Consider the following 12,045-nt stretch of genomic DNA (forward strand, 5'->3'; position numbering starts at 1 on the left):
TTCCTGCTATCTAGTAAGCGGACCTCAATTTTGCTAAACCTATTTTCATACTACGTTTGTCATTTCATCTAAAATCACCGCCAATATTTGTGGGGGCCTCTGTCTGCCTTTCGGGGAAATTTCTCTAGAGGTGAGCCAGGACTATATTTTCCTCTGCCAGGATTAGTTAGTCCTCCGGCCGGCGCTGGGCGTCTAGGGATAAAACGCAGGCTACGCTACCCGGCTACTGTTAGTTGTGCGACAGGTTTAGTTCATGGTCAGATTAGTTTCCATCCTTCCAAGAGCTAGTTCTTATGTTTGCTGGGCTATGTTCTCTTGCCATTGAGAACCATAACAACTAGCCATATGCTAGTTTTTATAGGCGTACCATCATGACAGACATCGGGGGCAAACAGCATACTGTCCCGGTTTGTGCACTGTAAATGCCGCTGTCAGAGATAGGCAGTGGCGTCTAAGTGATTAACAGCAGCGAAGAGAGCTCAGCTCCATCTGCTGCTGTTAGAGGCAGATGATGGCTGTGTATCACAGCTATTACCTGCCAGCAATGATGAGCTTACATCTAAGACAGGGACCTGAAATATGAAGTGTCATATGTCGAGAAGGGGTTAATATGGAGTGCTTGATCCCTTTACGTAATCATGTCACATGGTAGTTGTGTTCGGACTATGGTAAAGCCAAATCCCAACTTCTTAACTTACTCAACGAAGAGTTCATCGCTACATAAACTTCATTTTAAAATTTTTTAAGAATTTCTGCTCCGTAAACTGAAATTAACTTCCTATGTCTTTGAGGTTTCTTAAATTTTTTTTCTTGAAGTGAAAACCACATCCTGGAAGACACGAGACGTTATTGACAGTTTCTGAAATGTCATGGATAGACTTTTTGAGCAGTACAGTGCAGTTGAAGGTCTGGCATCTGTCTTTTCTTTCATACAAACAATGGAAACCACCAATGGACACGGTGGGCAAAATTATTGTACTGGACCACTCTTATCCATACTTTAATTGCCTTGCAATTAGTGATGGGCGAGTATACTTGTTACTCGAGATTTCTCGAGCATGCTCGTGGGTCTTCCAAGTATTGCTTAGTGCTCGGAGATTTTGATTTTCTTGTTGCAGCTGAATGATTTACATCGGTTAGCCAGCGTAAGTACATGTGGGGGTTGCCTGGTTGCTAGGGAATCCCCACATGTACTTATGCTGGCTAACAGATGTAAATCATTCAGCTGAGGCGATGAAAACTAAATCTCCGAGCAGTCACAAATACTCGGAGGTCACCCGAGCGTGCTCGAGAAATCTCGAGTAACGAGTATATTCGCTCATCACTACTTGTAATCTCAGTGGAGATCTAATATATTATTCAGGTTTCAAGCCATAAAAATGGACCCAAGTTGTAAGAATTAGCTCGAAGTTCACATACACCTTGAACATGTAGGGCCCATTACTGCGACAGAGATTGGGCTCGTTTGGGGATAATAGAGGATATGCTTTGCCTTTCCTGGACTGCGTCTACCCAACTCTCCAAGATAAGCTAGGGCTACAGAGGTATTAGTTGTCCACTTGACTGGTTTCTTGGCAAAGAGCGTAGGTGTGCTCCACTATCACTACAGTGCTGCCCTTGGACAGTGCCGTCATGTTAGTGGCTGTTACACCTTTGCTTGTTAATATCACCTAATTGATCTCAAACATTACAGATGTAGCAATTGCCATCTTAAAGGGAATATGTCAGAAAGTTTTTACTATGTAATCTGAGAGCAGCGTAACGTAGAGTTTGAGACCCTGATTCCAGAAATGTATCACTTAGTGGGATGCCTGCTGTAATTTTGATAAAATGATTCTCTCTCCGAGGCAGATTTAGCAGTTCACTGAATGCTGAGCTTGGGACAGCCCACCCACATCACTGATTAGCAGCTTTCTGTGTACACTGCCAATCAGTCATTGGGGGCGGGGTTATACAGAGCAGTAGGACTACATGGCGCCAGACAACTAGTCCTGTAGTGATAATCTGCCCAGTAAGTGATATGTCACTCGAATCAAGGTCTGAGCCCCTCCATTATGCTGCTCTCAGATTAAAGGGCAAAAACTTGGTGACGGATTCCTTTTAACAGATGGCACACTACACTGCATACAAATCCCACTGGGGCACCTGTACTATTTGTGTAGTGCACCATAAGGGAGCAGCACTGTGATTTTCGCATTACCATCTCTGTACTGTGCAGCTATAAGATAAGTTGTGAAAGTCCCAAAAAAGTCACCAAAGTGGAAATGATTGCAACACTCGCAAGGTGATTCACAATGTTGTTTTTTTTTAACTAGGGAAATATCGATGGTAACTAAACTTGCACACAACTCTTGGCTTTCGCAACATTAAGAAGAGGAAGACCCAAGAATGGAGAGATTTTCTTTTTTTGTTTAGGGGGAAGTGATCGTAGTCTTACAATACCATTACTTTTCACTGCGAGAAGTGGCCAGAACATTATATTTCACAGAAGTCATTTCCTCCTTCAGTTTGTTTCAGGGGCTCAGAATTTTCCAGTAGTTTGGGCGGCTGTGGAGGAGAAATACTCAATACTATATATTGTTTGAGAATCTAAATATGTCATGCTTTAGTCTGGTAAAACTCATCCCGAAAATCTAAAGATAATTCCATTTAGAAGTCTTCGCATTCCTTGCGGACAGGATATACACCAAGCGTCATAATTCAGCGGGGGATCGTAGACACGTTGCGTTTCCATATTCGGATATGTTAGGGACAGAAGAAGGATCTATTATATGATATTTACTTTCCACTACTTCGCGTACAACATGCAATCTTTAATGGGGAAAAATACTCAGAAGAGTTTAGCGTTTTTGATGAAGTCTCCTGAAGGGAAGCAATAAGTGTCAATGTTTCCTTTTATTGCACACCTTTTGCATAAGATAAGACTTAGTTTTAGATATTGCTTTATAGATTGTTACAGTATTATCCCCCGTCAACCCCAAAACTTGGCATCTGTTAAATGTAGAGAACTAAAAGTTTTATAGTATTTTTTCATCATAAATTGCAAATACCTGACATTAAGAATAAGTCCATTTTGCACTACATTCCAGTTGCTGGAAAAGGCTGGGTCCCAGCTAATGTGTCCATCATTATACTACAGCCCTCCGAAGCATTTTTGAGCAATATTTCCATACTGATGACTTGCAAATTTGTAGTTATGCTGAGCTGAATCATAAGGTCTTGTGTTACTGCCCAGGTTAGCAGAGTTTCAATTATGGATTCAAGAAACCCCCCTGAAAAAAACTCTTTGCAAATTATTGTTGAAAAAAAATACTCATCCTTTTACACATACCTTGCTGTATTAATACCAAGAGCTGTCAATGTTGAAGAGCCTCCTCTCTGCTTTATCTTGCTTGCTGCTTGCAGTACACTTTCCGTAGAGGAATGGGTATTCAGGTTAAACTCATGAGTGACGTTTTCACCATATTGAACTATTGAAACCTACAATAATAACGGAGCCATGAAAGAAACTAGTAAGTTATCAGAACAGTGATGGATGATCAACTTCTTTATGTTGGTTCATGGCATTGGAAAAAGCACAAATTTAATTGTCTAAGCAGCGTAGCTGTGAATGCAGCTCTGGAGTGAGATAAAACACTTACTGGAAAGCTGCAACTCTCTAGTAAGTCTGTTCTCTTACAAAGCTCCTTTCTGCTATCATTTTGCCTCTCAATAGACTTTAATAAGCAGTTGTAATCTGACACCTCTGTTATCTGACAAAACACATTTCAACTGTCTTCAGAATAAATGTTGAGTTCAAGAGGCATGAGGAGAAGTGACTCAGAGGTGGAGAAATAAGCAGATCTCTATGATAAAATAGGTGCTTCCCACAAAATTAGAATTTCATCAAAAAGTTAATCTATTTCGGTTCTGCAATACAAAAAGTGAAACTCATATTATATAGAGTCATTACAAACAGATTGATCTATTTCAAGTGTTTATTTCTGTTAATGTTGATGATTATGGCTTACAGCCAATGGAAACCTAAAGTCATTATCTCAGTAAATTAGAATAATTAACAAATACACCCGCAAAGGCTTCCTCAGCATTTAAAAAGGTCCCTTAGTCTGTTTCAGTAGGCTCCACAATCATGGGGAAGACTGCTGACTTGACAAATTTCCAGAAGGTGTCATTGACACACTCCACAAGGAGGGTAAGCCACAAAAGGTCATTGCTAAAGAAGCTGGAAGCTGGCTGTTCACAGAGTGCTGCATCCAAGCATATTAATGGAAAGTTGAGTGGAAGGAAAAAGTGTGGTAGAAAAAGGTGCACAAGCAAGCGGGATAACCGCAACCTTGAAAGGATTGATAAGAAAAGGCCAATTAAAAATTTGGATGAGATTAACAAGGAGTGGACTGCTGCTGGGGTCATTGCATCATAAGCCACCACACACAGACGTATCCAGGACATGGGCTACAAGTGTCGCATTCCTTTTGTCAAGCCACTCATGACCAATAGACAATGCCAGAAGCTTCTTACCTTGGTCAAGGAGAAGAACTGGACTGTTGCTCAGTGGTCCAAGGTGTTGTTTTCAGATGAAAGTAAATTTTACATTTCATTTGGAAATCAAGGTCCCAGAGTCTGGAGGAAGAGTGGAGAGGAACACAAGCCAAGCTGCTTGAGGTCTAGTGTGAAGTTTCAACAATCAGTGATGGTTTGGGGAGCCATGTCATCTGCTAGTGTAGGTCCACTGTGTTTTATCAAGACCAAAGTCAGTGCAGCCGTCTACCAGGAAATTTTAGAGAACTTCATGCTTCCCTCTGCCAACAAGCTTTTTGGAGAAGGAAATTTAATTCTCCAGCAGGACTTGGCACCTGTCCACACTGCCAAAAGTACCAATACCTGGTTTAAAATCAACAGTATCACTGTGTTTGATTGGTCAGCAAACTCACCTGATCTTAATCCAATTGAGAATCTATGAGGTATTGTCAAGAGAAAGATGAAAGACACCAGACCCAACAATACAGATGAGCTGAAGGCTGCTTTCAAAGCAATTTGGGCTTCCATAACACCTCAGCAGTGCCACAGGCTGATCGCTTCCATACCACGCCACATTGATGCAGTAATTGATGCCAAAGGAGCCTCGACCAAATATTGAATGTACAGTTATATGAAAAAGTTTGGGCACCCCTATTTATCTTAAGCTTAATGTTTTATAATTTATTTTTTTTTTGCAACAGCTGTTTCAGTTTCATATATCTAATAACTGTTGGACACAGTAATGTTTCTGCCTTGAAATGAGGTTTATTGTACTAACAGAAAATGTGCAATCTGCATTCAAACAAAATTTGACAGGTGCATAAGTATGGGCACCTCACCAGAAAAGTGACAGTAATATTTAGTAGATCCTCCTTTTGCAAAAATAACAGCCTCTAGTCGCTTCTTGTAGCTTTTAATGAGTTCCTGGATCCTGGATGAAGGTATTTTTGACCATTCCTCTTTACAAAACAATTCCAGTTCAGTTAAGATTGATGGTCGCCGAGCATGGACAGCCCTCTTCAAATGATCCCACAGATGTTCAATGATATTCTGGTCTGGGGACTGGGATGGCCATTCCAGAACAGTGTAATTGTTCCTCTGCATGAATGCCTGAGTAGATTTGGAGCGGTGTTTTGGATCATTGTATTGCTGAAAGATCCATCCCCTGCGTAACTTCAACTTTGTCCCTGATTCATGAACATTTTTGTCAAGAATTTGCTGATACTGAGAGGAATCCATGCGTCCCTCAACTTTAACAAGATTCCCGGTGCCGGCATTGGCCACACAGCCCCAAACCATGATGGAACCTCCACCAAATTTTACTGTGGGTAGCAAGTGTTTTTCTTGGAATGCTGTGTTTTTTTGCTGCCATGCATAATGCCTTTTTGTATGACCAAACAACTCAATCTTGGTTTCATCAGTCCACAGGACCTTCTTCCAAAAATAAATTGGCTTTTTCAAATGTGCTTTTGCATACCTCAGCCGACTCTGTTTGTGGCCTGCTTGCAGAAATGGCTTCTTTTGCATCACTTTCCCATACAGCTTCTCCTTGTGCAAAGTGCGTTGTATAGTTGACCGATGCACAGTGACACCATCTGCAGCAAGTTGATGCTGCAGCTCTCTGGAGGTGGTCTGAGGATTGTCCTAGACTGATCTCACCATTCTTCTTCTCTGCCTTTCTGATGTTTTTCTTGGCCTGCCACTTCTGGCCTTAACAAGAACTGTACCTGTATTCTTCCATTTCCTTACTATGTTCCTCACAGTGGAAATTCACAGGTTAAATCTCTGAGACAGCTTTTTGTATCCTTCCCCTGAACAACTATGTTGAATAATCTTTGTTTTCAGATCATTTGACAGTTGTTTTGAGGAGCCCATGATGTCACTCTTCAGAGGAGATTCAAACAGGAGAACAACTTGCAAGTGGCCACTTTAAGTATCTTTTCTCATGATTGCATACACCTGGCTATGAAGTTCAAAGCTCAATGAGGTTACAAAACCAAAAAAAGTGCTTTAGTAAGTCAGTAAAAAGTAGGTAGGAGTATTTAAAACAAGAAAATGATAAGGGTGCCCATACTTATGCACCTGTCAAATTTTGTTTGAATGCAGATTGCACATTTTCTGTTAGTACAATAAACCTCATTTCAAGGCAGAAACATTACTGTGTCCAACAGTTATTAGATATATGAAACTGAAATAGCTGTTGCAAAAAAAACAATTTTTATAAAACATTAAGCTTAAGATTAATAGGGGTGCCCAAACTTTTTCATATAACTGTATTTACTGAACATACATTTCAGTAGGCCAACATTTCGGATTTTAAAATCATTTTTCAAGTTGATGTTAGAAAGTATTCTAATTTACTGAGATAATGACTTTTGTGTCTTCATTGGCTGTAAGCCATAATCATCACCATTAACAGAAATAAATACTTGAAATAGATCACTCTGTTTGCAATGAACTGAAATAAATTAACTTCTTGATAATACTGAAATTTTGTGAGAAGCACCTACAACCCCTGGCAAAAGTTATGGAATCACCGGCCTTGGGGGATGTTCATTCAGTTGTTTAATTTTGTAGAAAAAAAGCAGATCACAGACATGGCAGAAAACTAAAGTTATTTCAAACAGCAACTTTCTGGCTTTAAGAAACAGTAAAAGAAATCAAAAACAAAAAATGTGGTAGTCAGTAATGTTTACTTTTTTTTAACCAAGCATAGGATAAAAATTATGGAATCACTCAATTCTGAGGAAAAAATTATGGAATCATGAAAAACAAACAAACAAAAAAACAATCCAAAACATCACTAGTATTTTGTTGCACCACCTCTGGCTTTTATAACAGCTTGCAGTCTCTGAGGCATGGACTTAATGAGTGTCAAACAGGACTCTTCATCAATCTGGCTCCAACTTTCTCTGATTGCTGTTGCCAGATCAGCTTTGCAGGTTGGAGCCTTGTCATGGACCATTTTCTTCAATTTCCACCCAAGATTTTCAAGTGGTTTGAGATCCGGACTATTTGCAGGCCATGAAATTGACGTTATGTGTCTTTTTCCAAGGAATGTTTGCACAAACATCCTTTCAATTGATGGGATAAGAAAAGTGTCCAAAATATCAACATACCACTGAGGACTCTCAATTCTAAACATTTTTCAAAATATCAACATAAACTTGTGCATTTATTGAAGATGTAATGACAGCCATCTCCCCAGTGCCTTTACCTGACATGCAGCCCCATATCATCAATGACTGTGGAAATTTGCATGTTTCCTTCAGACAGTCATCTTTATAAATCTCATTGGAACGGCACTAAACAAAAGTTCCAGCATCATCACCTTGCCCAATGCAGAGTCGTGATTCATCACTGAATATAACTTCCATCCAGTCATCCACAGTCCACGATTGCTTTTCCTTAGCCCATTGTAACCTTGTTTTTTTATGTTTAGGTGTTAATGATGGCTTTCGTTTAACTTTTCTGTATGCAAATCCCATTTCCTTTAGGCGGTTTCTTACAGTTCAGTCACAGACGTTGACTCCAGTTTCCACCCATTCGTTCCTCATTTGTTTTGTTGTGCATTTCCTGTTTTGGAGACATATTGCTATAAGTTTCCGGTTTTGATGCTTTGAAGTCTTCCTTGGTCTACCAGTATGTTTGCCTTTAACAACCTTCCCATGTTTGTATTTGGTCCAGATTTTAGACACAGCTGACTGTGAACAACCAACATCTTATGCAACATTGCGTGATGATTTACCATCTTTTAAGAGTTTGATAATCCTCTCCTTTGTTTCAATTGACATCTCTCGTGTTGGAGACATGATTCATGTCAGTCCACTTGGTACAACAGCTCTCCAAGGTGTGATCACTCCTTTTTAGATGCAGACTAACGAGCAGATCTAATTTGATGCAGGTGTTAGTTTTGGTTATGAAAATTTACAGGGTGATTCCATCATTTTTTCCTCAGAATTGAGTGATTCCATTATTTTCCCCTATGCTTGGTCAAATAAAGTAACTATTACTGACTACCACATTTTTTGTTTTTGATTTCTTTTAGTGTTTCTTAAAGCAAGAAAGTTGCCATTTGAAATGACTTTAGTTTTGTGCCATGTCTGTGATCTGCTTTTTTTTCTACAAAATTAAAACAACTGAATGAACATCCTCCAAGACCGATGATTCCATAATTTTTGCCTGGGGTTGTATATATTATATAACATATTTAAAATGTATTGAAATTTTAGTGACTTTTTAAGGGATTTGGGCATAAAGTTAAATTGTAGCAACTATCTGATTTTTAATAGGGTTAACTATCTTGAACCATGTGAGAACCATATTTGTTTTTGCAAAGGCTTTGCAATCTCTTGGGTCCAACTATGGTGGAAACATGTTGAAAAATTTCTGAATTTTGTCTAATGCCTGAAAATCAAATGGTAAAACTCAGAACAACCTATGTGGTTGCTATCAGGAGATGGAGGACTGATATACAAGAGGTGTCTTGAATGAAGATAGTACTTGTATTTACCTGTGTTTGAGACGGGTGTATTGTCATTTTTTTAAATAGTTTCTGTAAAAATTCTGTCACACTGACCCAAGGGTAGACACTGTTAGATCCATCAAGAACGATCACCAGATCCAGTTGTGTGACACATTCTGGAGAAGACATCATCCACAGTTGAGAAGACAGACTGCGATGCTATAGATAGTATTTTATGACACCATGTACCATACCTTGCACTCCTGGCGCAATTGAGTTCAAAACTTGAAATGAAGAACTGACATTAGAACAAATTCCAGTTGTGTAATGCAAACTTCCACATCGGTACGCATAGAGAGGACCGCAAGCCTGGGATAGAATGGAAGAAATAAATTCAGAAAGTTAACTATTCTATGCACTATTCCCGACTCAAGGCAGAGCTAATTTTACCATGCTTCCTTCAATCAAAGGATTGGTAGAGAACCCAAGTGTCAAATCCCTGCAATCAATACTTTAGGGTTTGCCCACTTTAGATGCATCTGATTGTTTTGATACTTCCCAAGAGACCTTCTGATCTCATATTCCTTCTTTCTTGACCAGGATGACCCATTTCAGACAGTTATTACAGGTTATTGGTCACAGGTCCCACAATAATGACATTTTGAGTATAGAAGGAACTGGAAATCAGCAGGTGAACAATATTGAAACGCAAGTGGCAGTGGTGTTGTCCAGGGAATATCATTTAATTTTTAAAAATATTTTTATGCTGTTTTGAAAAATTTTTAGGAAAAAAATTGCAAAATGGACAACTACGTACTTTAAGGCTTATCCGCAATATGCATTAACACAGCAGTAATCAATTTTCTTTTAGGATTTCCTTACCACAAAGCCTCCTTTAGGATTAGTGACCAAAGTGGACCCCATGGTCATGTTTTCTTTCACCTCAGAAACATTTGCAATGGTTGTAGATTCTAGAACAAATGCATAAAAAGTAAAATTTTGATAAAAACCATATTAAAAAATATTTAAATATCAGGCAGACTTCCGGATTCAGACAAACAACTTATTCAATATTTCAGTTTATATTTAAAGTAAATATCTTTTTTACCAATTATATTTTCTTGCAGGTAAAAAAATTGAAAATCGAGTAAAGAATTGGTTCCTCTAAAATTCATTTGCTGAGCTTTTCATTTGTACAGTGTTCATTTTTGGACATGATCACATATCAAAGTGAAACATCAGAAATACTCTGTCTGTTACCTGATTCTGATACTTGATTCTGATTCTGATACCTGACTTTCACATATCAAAGTCAAACATCAGAAATACTCTGTCTGATGCCTGACTCTGATACCTGATTTTGATACCTGATTCTGATACCTGATTTTGATACCTGATCCTGATACTTGAGTCTGATACCTGACTTTGATATTTGACTTTGATACCTGACTTTAATACCTGATTCTGATACCTGACTCTGATACCTGATTCTGATACCTGACTCTGATACCTGAATCTGATACCTGAGTCTGATACCTGATTCTGATACTTGAGTCTGATTCCTGACTTTGATACCTGACTCTGATACCTGACTCTGATACCTGACTCTGATACCTGAGTCTGATACCTGAGTCATCATCACTGATTAGGGCTGACAGCTGTCTCAGTGTGAGAAATGTCTTGATTTCTTTGCCCCCTCCTGATTCCCATCTCTAGATTTGTCTTGACTTAGAATGCCACTACCACCTCAACTGCCTCTGCCAGTGCCCCAGTTATCACAGCTGATAGAGCCACCAGCACAGTTAGGCATTTGAATCTGTTATGTGAGTACAAATGCAGGCTATTCATTTCATCCAATAAATCAACTGAAATAAGTTGTTGTGATATATCTTCCTTAGCTCCCAAACTGCTGTGGTTTAGGCCACTAAGGGGCAGAACAGTTATGTGTGTCCTTCATGGAATTGAAAGTCTGCAATATATACAGTGGGTACGGAAAGCATTCAGACCCCTTTAAATTGATCACTCTTTGTTTCATTGCAGCCATTTGGTAAATTCAAAAAAGTACATTATTTTCTCATTAATGTACACTCTGCACCCAATCTTGGCTGAAAAAACAGAAATGTTGTAATTTTTGCAAATTTATTAAAAAAGAAAAACTGAAATAACACATGGTCATAAGTATTCTTATTCTACTGACCCTTTGCTCAATATTGAGTAGAAGCACCCTTTTGAGCTAGTACAGCCGGCGCCGGAAAGGTCACAGAGGCCCGGCGCCTGCGCACTGCAGTACTTTGCTCTGCCCTGAACAGGGCAGACAAAATACGCCTGCGCCGGAGCCGTGGCGTAAAGACCCGAAGAGGACGTCATGGAATGAAGATGGGAGGCGCCGGAGCGGACCAGAGACACCCATTTGACCAGACCGCACCGGGACCGCCCCTGGGTGAGTATAATCTAACGTCTTTTTCTCCTCTTTCAGGTAACATCGGGGGCTTATCTACAGCATTACAGAATGCTGTAGATAAGCCCCTGATGCCGGTGAGCTTACCTCACCAGCCATTTTGGGGGTGACAGGTTCCCTTTAAGGATTATGGAGACCACTGCACTCTTACGAACCTTGAGTACGGCAGAAATTCTTTTGTAACCTTGGCCAGATGTGTGCCTTGCCACAATTCTGTCTCTGAGCTCCTTGGCTAGTTCCTTTGACCTCATGTGGTCTGACATGCACTGTGAGCTTTGTGGTCTTACATAGACAGGTGTGTGCCTTTCTAAATCAAGTCCTATCAGTTTAATTAAATGCAGCTGGACTCAAATGAAGGAGTAGAACCATCTCATGGAGGATCACAAGGAAATGGGCAGCGTGGGACTTATATATGAGTGTCTGAGCAAAGGGTCTGAATACTTATAACCATGTGATATTTCGGTTTTTCTATTTATTAAATTTGCAAAAATGTCTACATTTCTGTTTCTTTTAAATCAAGATAGGGTGCAGAGTGTACATTAATGTGAAAAAAATGAACTTTTTTGAATTTACCAAATGGCTGCAATGAAACAAAGAGTGATAA

General features: G+C 39.5%; 1 protein-coding gene across 2 annotated transcripts in view; it reads right to left on the reverse strand.

The window, feature by feature from the left end:
- Window positions 1-12,045, reverse strand: part of ITGA1 (integrin subunit alpha 1) — a 286,895-nt gene that overhangs the window by 142,844 nt on the left and 132,006 nt on the right. For both annotated transcript variants that reach the window (XM_077285259.1, XM_077285250.1), the window contains exons 4-7: window positions 9,866-9,954; window positions 9,238-9,352; window positions 9,032-9,159; window positions 3,332-3,480 (exon numbers count right to left, since the gene is read on the reverse strand). In XM_077285259.1, coding sequence (XP_077141374.1) covers window positions 3,332-3,480; window positions 9,032-9,159; window positions 9,238-9,352; window positions 9,866-9,954 — 481 coding nt within the window. The remainder of the gene's footprint in view (window positions 1-3,331; window positions 3,481-9,031; window positions 9,160-9,237; window positions 9,353-9,865; window positions 9,955-12,045) is intronic.

This window comes from Ranitomeya variabilis, chromosome 1 (assembly GCF_051348905.1).
Source record: "Ranitomeya variabilis isolate aRanVar5 chromosome 1, aRanVar5.hap1, whole genome shotgun sequence".
Classification (NCBI taxonomy): domain Eukaryota; kingdom Metazoa; phylum Chordata; class Amphibia; order Anura; family Dendrobatidae; genus Ranitomeya; species Ranitomeya variabilis.